Source organism: Prosopis cineraria, unplaced genomic scaffold (genome assembly GCF_029017545.1).
Source record: "Prosopis cineraria cultivar Desert tree isolate PC_DT_omini unplaced genomic scaffold, ASM2901754v1 PC3, whole genome shotgun sequence".
Classification (NCBI taxonomy): Eukaryota; Viridiplantae; Streptophyta; class Magnoliopsida; order Fabales; family Fabaceae; genus Prosopis; species Prosopis cineraria.
The window spans coordinates 3,399,403-3,407,770 of NW_026555334.1; the positions used below are offsets into that span (position 1 = coordinate 3,399,403).

The 8,368-nt window shown below is 32.0% G+C and overlaps 1 protein-coding gene across 1 annotated transcript; it reads left to right on the top strand.

Annotated features, from left to right (window-relative positions):
* Window positions 1–614: 614 nt before the first annotated feature.
* On the top strand, window positions 615–7,138 carry LOC129304429 (zinc finger BED domain-containing protein DAYSLEEPER-like). Its single transcript, XM_054944078.1, has 5 exons — window positions 615–1,313; window positions 1,400–1,727; window positions 1,816–1,898; window positions 6,797–7,022; window positions 7,128–7,138. Exons 1-5 carry the CDS (start codon window positions 615–617, stop codon window positions 7,136–7,138), a joined length of 1,347 nt encoding a protein of 448 aa, XP_054800053.1.
* Window positions 7,139–8,368: the final 1,230 nt, after the last annotated feature.

Consider the following 8,368-nt stretch of genomic DNA (forward strand, 5'->3'; position numbering starts at 1 on the left):
TATAAGGGAGTTGTTGGGGATGTTAATTGTTGCACATGATTTGCCATATTCTTTTGTTGAATTTCCTCTTCTTAAGGAGTTGCTTAAGGAATGTAATCCTGATGTTAAGCTTATGAGTAGAAAGACTGCTGTGTCAGATGTTAGAAGATTGTATGAGGTACAAAAAGACAAGTTAAAAGTGATGTGTTATCAAAGTGTCCTAGTAGAATATGTTTGACCTCTGATTGTTGGACTTCTGTAACATCTGAGGGTTATATTTGCTTAACAGCACATTTTGTGGATGAAAATTGGAAGCTTAATAGTAGGATACTTTCTTTTTGTAAAATGGAGCCTCCACATTCTGGACATGAATTAGCCAGTAAAGTTTTTGAGAGCTTAAGTGATTGGGGGATTGAAAAGAAAATTTTTACAATTACTTGGATAATGCATCTGCAAATGATTGTATGGCTGAGATCTTGAAAGAGAGGTTGATTTTGCAAAATAATTTGATTTGTGATGGGGAATTTTTTCATGTGAGGTGTTGTGCACATATCTTGAACTTGATAGTTCAAGAAGGTTTGAAGGTGACAAATGTTGCGATAAATAAAATTCGAGACAGCATTAAATATGTTAAGATGTCTGAGTCCAGGATGAAAATTTTCAAGCAATGTGTTGAGCAAGTTGGTGGTATTGACACCTCAATGGGATTGCGATTAGATGTGCCTACTAGATGGAATTCCACTTATGACATGCTTGAAAGTGGAATTAGATATAAAAGAGCTTTTGTTTGCATGTCTTGTCGTGACACTAATTTTAAGCATTCCTTATCAAATGAAGAGTGGAGGAGAGCAGAGGAAATGTGCATTTTTTTACAACCATTTGCAATGATTACTACTTTGATTTCTGGCACATCTTATCCAACTTCCAATATGTATTTTGGACAAATAGCAAAAGTTGAGATTTTGTTGAATGATGCCATTAGCAATCGTGATCCTGTGATTTCTAGTATGGCAATTAGAATGAAGGATAAATTTGACAAGTATTGGAGTGATTATAGTGTGATCCTTTCAATTGGAAGTGTTTTTGATCCACGAGCAAAGCTTGAAGCAATCAAGTATTCTTTCTCTTTGATTGATCCTGTGGATTACTACATGAAAGTTGATAATATCAAACAAAAGTTGTCTTATATCTTTGATCAATACAAAGAGATGGGTGGATCTTCCATTAATGTTACATCAAGTTCAACTCCAATACAAAGTCAACCAAGCTTAAGCACAAGTGGAAGGATGGTAGAGAAGAAGGAACCAACCATGTCTTGGATTCAACTTTATGGTGTAAGTTCTTATTTATCTAATACACATTATCTCATTACTATTGGTTTATAATCCCTTATTTGATACTTTTTGTTTTTTTTACATAGGATTTTCTTAATTTCAAGAGTAAGGATGTTTCTTCTGTTGGGAAATCTGAACTGGATTATTATTTGGAAGAAGCTTCTCTTGATGGTCACCAATTTCCAGAGTTGGACGTGTTGCATTGGTGGATGACTAATCAACAACGATTTCCCAATCTTTCAAAGATGGCATGCGATATTTTAAGTATTCCGATAACTACGGTAGCTAGTGAATCGGCTTTTAGTATTGGTTCTCGTGTTCTAACAAAGTATCGTTCTAGCCTCCTTCCAGATAATGTGCAAGCATTAATTTGTACTCGAAATTGGTTACATGGTTTTGTTCCACCATTATGTGGTAATTTTTGTTTTGTGAAATGTTGTCTTGTGATATATGTGATTGTGTATGTTTAATAATAACACAATTTTGTTCATTTTTATTGTAGGTGAGGAAGAAGTGGTTGCAGAGTATATTGATATTGAAGCCCCTCCACCTTTAACAAGTGGACCTACTTCTCAGAGTTCTAATGTTTTATTTGTAGATGATGAAGATGAGGAGGATTTATGTTTTGATTGATGAATATGTATTGTTTGGATTTTTAAATATGTTGTTTAATTTTTAAAAGATTGAGAGGACTTTAATTGTTTTCAATTTCTGAATATTTTAATTAATTTTTAATTTTAATTTTATTTTAATTTTTTAGATCAGGGCTTTTGGGCCCGGCCCTGAGCCCTGAACATAAGGGCCGGGCTTCAGAAAAGGGGTTGAAAATGAAGAACCGGGCTTAAGGGCCTAGGCCCTTAAGGGCCGGGCCCATAAGGGCCGAGCCTTAAGGGCCGGGCCCGCCCGTTTTCCCAGCTCTATTTGAGACCCCACTCTATTACGTGGATGAGTCACCAGCCAATATAATAGCCAGAGCTGTCAATTAGGGCCAGCCCGGCCCTAAAGGGCCGGCCCTTGAAGGGTCAGGGCCTAAACGGGCTGGCCCTAATAAGCCCGATTACATGTCAGGGTTCCATTTTTAAGGCCCGGCCCTAGCCCTCAGGGCTAAAGGGCCGGCCCTCAGGGCCTCGGCCCTATTTTTTTAAAATTATTTTTTTATTAAAAATTATAAAATATATATTTATAATTATAAAAAAAGTTATTATTCATAAAATTAAGTTTAAGAAAATAAATTTAAATAATTTACACCACAACAATAAAGAAAACTAAAATATTTAGGTCTAATATCAAACAGCAACATCAAAGTGAATACCAATAAAAATTAAACTTAACTAATATTATCATAATAAATAAATAAGGGATGGATGAATGCATTTAATATGTTCATTTCTTTGAATTATGTATTTAATCTTTTATTTTTTTATATTATAATTTTAAAAAAAATATAAACGGGCCTAAAAGGGCCGGCCCTTTATTTTCGGGCCTAAAAGGGTGGCCTTTTAGGCTCGATTTACATTTTTAAAGATAAAATGAAAGCCCGGCCCTCAATTTTTTCGGGCCTAAAAGGGCCGGCCCTACGGGCTCGGCCCTAATTGACGGCTCTAATAATAGCTTACTCCTCATTTGACTCAATTGTTCCTACACAATTAGATAAAGTTAACTAACAAGATATAAAATTGTCACACATAAGAATTATATCTTAAACTTCATCAATTGTTCCTACCATTGTTAATGAAGGCATGGTAAGATTGTCCCATTCCTCTCATGCAGTATTATTCTATTATTTAAGGTAAATGATGACATATATTCATAATTAGATCTACACAAAAAATAAGCAACATAAAATCTCTAAGCACTTAATAGGGAAATATATACATAATTACATGTACACTCCAATTTCATCTCTTTTACTCATGTCATCGATTGCTATTCCATAAGCATTACTTAATTCTAGATCATAATGTTATCAACAACTTCAAGTTTTAGTTTATTAATATTTCAACAAACCTGTTTTTTTGAGAATAAAAACAAAGTGAATGAGAAGCTTTCAGTAATAAAATTTTATATGACATTATATGGGAAAAGGCATACCATGAAGTTTACCATTTTTCCTTCTCTTTGGTAATAGAGCTTCCTTTGATTTCTTTATATTCTTCTTTTTCTTCTTTAGTTCTTTATCAGATGGTTGCATCAAGTCTAGCACATATATTATGGCTATTTTGGCTCCATAACATAGCAAAACCAGTGCAATGTAAATATTATGGGAAAAAAATGACATCACGATCTCCTATACTATACCTAATGTTAGTCAACATAAAGTCCTTCAAATGACTATCTAAGTCCCATATTTTTACTGGAAATTATAGTTCTTATAATGAAAAATTTAATACTTATAACTTATAAACACCTAATAAAAACAAAGAAATTAAACTATAAGACAAACTGCAAAATTTGGATAAAAAATTTGTCACTCACTAAACTACTGATCCATTATTTAGAACCTAAGCATTGCAGTCATATCTTGTCAGATAATACTATTTAATCTTCACAATTTTCCTGTAAAGAAAACAAAATTATATCAATCAATCACTTATGATCATATCAACTAGTAAGTTAAAGATCATACTTATGTCCTTCATTTGGTGGAATAGACTTTATACACTATTGGTAAACTTTTTTCTTTGTACATTGTTCTTTTTCTTCACGTCCTCTTTTTGCCTTCCCTCTATCATCCAAAAAAAGGTGAACGAATTGTCCTGACTATTTATCGTTATGACCTTCTTAGTGTCATTTCACCCTTACAATCTTGCTTTGTAATTTTCTATTCCGCTTCTTCTTCTTATGTATCAAATTCTCTCTCCTCTTTACTTTTATCTCCTTTTGGTTGTCCTTTCTCTTCTTCCTTTTCATCTTCTCTGGATCCCCCTTCCTCTTCATTTTCATTTACTTCTGCTTGTCCTTCCTCTTTTATCTTTTCATCTTCATTGGATCCTTTTCCTCTTCATTTTCATTTGCTTTTTCTTGTCCTCCCTCTTCTATCTTTTCATCTTCTTTGGATCCCCATTCCTCTTCCTTTTCATCTCCTGTCGATTCTCCTTCCTCTTTTTTGTCATCATGTTCCAACTCTTCCTCCTCTTCCTCTTCATCATCACGGTTTTGAACAACTTGCTCTCCTTTTTTTTACCTTGGAGTTGAGGAGTCTTTGTGTAATTCCACATGTAAAGTTCACAACATCTCTATATAGCTCTTTCATATCCTGCACCATATAAAATATCATATGTTTGAAATTACATAAAATATAACTTTGCTAATTAACAACCATTATTTTTCCCTTACCGAATCATAAAATAAACTCATTTCTAGAAGCTTTACTGAGAAGCTATCATGTCCTCGAGAAGGGTGATATAAAATGCCATGATCACTTGCCTTTCAAGTTGCACTAGGGCTATCACTCTCTCCTTTGTCCAATATTCTAAAGCATCTTCTTGCCATGGCACCTCAATTGACTCTAATGGAAACATTTTAAGGTAGAAAATCTGCATATTTACATCTATGTCATATAACCCACAGAATTTTGTTTAAAATAATTAATTTATAACAAATTATATCTTAATTCATTCACATATTGCAAGAAGAAATAAGCATCCTCCAATAGTTTTTTTATGCCTGTCCTTCTTCTCCCATGCTTCATATCAGCTACCTCTTTTCCAAGCTCAAATAGTATAAAAGATTACCAATCATAACATGTAGTTCCCAAATTTAATCTAGACATGACCTTCAAAAGTTTATCACTTATCTTGGAACTCAAATTTGGACAACAAAAATTCCCTAAGCAATAGGGAACAAGAGAAACTCTAATATATCATTTTTTTTTCTTGAAAGTTTCTTGTCTTTTATTACATTATAAGATGCTCTTTTAAAGTCCTTGTTAAGGACTTTAGCTTATTCTTATCCCCGTTGATATCAATCATCTCCCTATCATTAGGCAAGGTAAGTAAGGCATGAACTGCTTTGCCATTGATTACTTTCCTTGACCGTTAATGAAAAGGGATGATGTAGGAAGATCAAATGCCTTCATCACTTCCTCACATAAATCTTTGAACAACTTGTGACATTTAATAGTTAAAAGCCTACCAAAACCTATTCTATTAATCTCATCCTTCGAGGATTTTTACTTTTTGATATAATCAAAAACTTTCTTCATCTTTGTTGGAGAACACCTTGTCTCAAATAGAATCTGTCCAAGAAAAATAAGTTAGCACCATTACTTAAATTCATCACATTTTTCATGTTTGAGGTAAAAAAATAATGTATCTCGTAAGCTTTTACACTAGTATTTTCCTCCTTCGCTAGACGCTTATAGTGATCTTTTTCTTTCGACGACAACTTTTTCCATGCTGTAATTGCTTTTGTGTTTAGTTTTTTCAAATCATTTCCTTGAGTTGTATACTTGCTACAATATATTTGACAGGCTCTTAAAAACAAATCTCTTCATCAAATTAAATTGGCATCTCTGTCTCAAATTTACACATGATAATCCACACATTTTTCCTAGCAAATTTCGTTTAATAAATTTGATTATACAAAAGTTAGATAGGAGAAGGGAGAGAGAAGGCATCCTAGAAATTTGCTTGAGATATAATGTTTGCTTTTCTTTAGCTAGTTCATTTTGCAACCGAAGAATAAGTGACTGAGGTATTAGGTAAACAGACTCTATTGATGAAATTAAGGCTACTAAGCTAATCCACCTATCTTATTTCCAATAAATATGCAGGATAGGTGTTCATAAAGCAATGTGACTAAAACAACTTTGTCGCTAGTGAAATTTAGTTCACATCTTTATGATCAAAACTATTACCCTTCCTTAGAGAGTTTGTAAAAAATACGGAGGGTGCCATTCTTTGAATTATACAATTTTATAAATTATAAAATATAAGAGTGAAACTTCATTCGGTAACCATAAATGAAAGATGGCAAAAAGCTTCTTAGGATTTATGTTAATTTTATCAGTAAAGTAGACAATAGTAGAAAAGGCCAACGCTTTGAGTTCATCCTTTACACAAAGTAACTTGGACTTCAAGATTGATCAAAAAAATATCAGTGAGAAATGTTCATAAACATTAAGGCTTTTACACGGCAAGCATTTTGTTTCAAAGGAGAATACCGAATCCCAACAAATACCAACCACTAAAATTAAGCTAGTGCTATTTACAAGAGAGAGCATTTTGTTTCAAAGGAACCCAAAACCTTGAACTGGCAAAATCAGCAAGTGCTATTTTCCATTGCAATTTCAGCTTGAAAATTACTAATTTCTACCAGAAACAAACAATATCCAACATTATTGATTCAACTTTAGCTTTTAAGCTGACATTTCTCGTTGACGAAGTTTTTCCTATACTCACTAAAATTGAAAACTATAACATACTACAAGTTTTAGACTTTATAGATGAAAAGCCTTACCTTTGCAGCTGTGCAAAGAATAGGAGACCTTAAATGCGAGCAATGGCAGTTGGAGCTATAACAGAGAATGCGTTGGAACAATGACAGAGGGTGTGACAGAAATGGGACCACCATTAGAGCAGAATTCTCACCGACGATTGCGCAACTCTAGAGCTAATATAGAGAACCCAAGGAACTACAAAGAACACGGACAAGAAGTAGCTCGAGGGAGACGCCGAAACAAAGCAAATAGGGCTCTGGTGCGTGCCAGTATATATTTTTTTTCTCTCAAGGGCATTTTTGACAATTTAGATTTTTTTATCCCAATTTAGATTTCCATATTTTATGATCTCCAACTGACATTAATGTTTTTAGGGGGTCCTTAATTGTCATTTCCCTTCATTACCAACAAGACCAACCCATTTTGGTTGTGCAGTAGATTTAGAAAGTCCACCATTGTGTTCAACTTCACTAAACCAATTATTAACTAATAAAGGGTCAATTCTGGCCCTTTTTCATATGTATTTACATGAAGGTCTAATAAATATAAACTCATATAATTTTTTTAGTACTTCCTTTATTCCAAATTATAAGACATTTTTGGGAAAGATTTGACGTCTAAAAATATAAAATATTTAAGAAGATTAAAGTTTTATTAAATAATTTATTCTAATATTACCCCCCACTCTATTTAAGTTTCATCCCTTTCTCTTTTCAATATATTAATTATGAATATTTTTAAAAATTTATATTTTATTTTTAAAAAATAAAGTTGTCAAGTGTATTTAAAAAATTATTGTTATGTAAAATTTTGTCTAAAATGTCTTATAATTTAAGAAGAGGTAATATTAATCAGCATTATTTTCAATCAAAGGAAATGACTTAAAATTACATTTTTTGTCTTGAAATAAAAAAATTGAATTTATCCTTATTAAACATATCATCATTAAAAATGTTTTCTCTCCCATAATTAGTCTTTTATTCTGTTTATTAAAATTGTGAAAGAATACAATTAGAAGAAAATAATTAATGATTATTTTTTATTTTTTAAAAAATAACAATTTTTGTTGTTGTTATCCACATATATACTTCTAAATTTTATATATTTTTTAATTTAAAATATAAATAAAAAATAAAAATAAAACTATTAAATTTGGATCATCCAGATTAAATCTGAATAGTCCAGTTTCTTCTGCCTCAAAGGAGAGGCAGAGGAGGCTTCTCTCAAAGGAGAGAAGCCGACTCCATCCTTCTATTGGAGAAAATCCCTCAAAGCACTATTGTCAGGTAGCCATGGATTTAAGCATTGTTGAGGGTGGACAAATGTGCCCACTTAATTTGGAAAAATTTACAAAGAATGGCTGAAATTGTTAAAAATTTTCTCTTATTGTCCTAATAATTTTGAACCCATTAAACTTAAACTAAAAATATTTCAGTTAAAAAAATTGGGTCTTTTATATTTCACTTCAACTCAATAGATTTATATTTTGAATAAATTATATTTAAATTTAGATTATTTTTATAAAAATATTCATTTAATTTTTTTCTAATATGTAACATCCCAATTTAACTATTAGTTAATTTGAGATAAAAGAGATTTTGAAACATATTTAGAA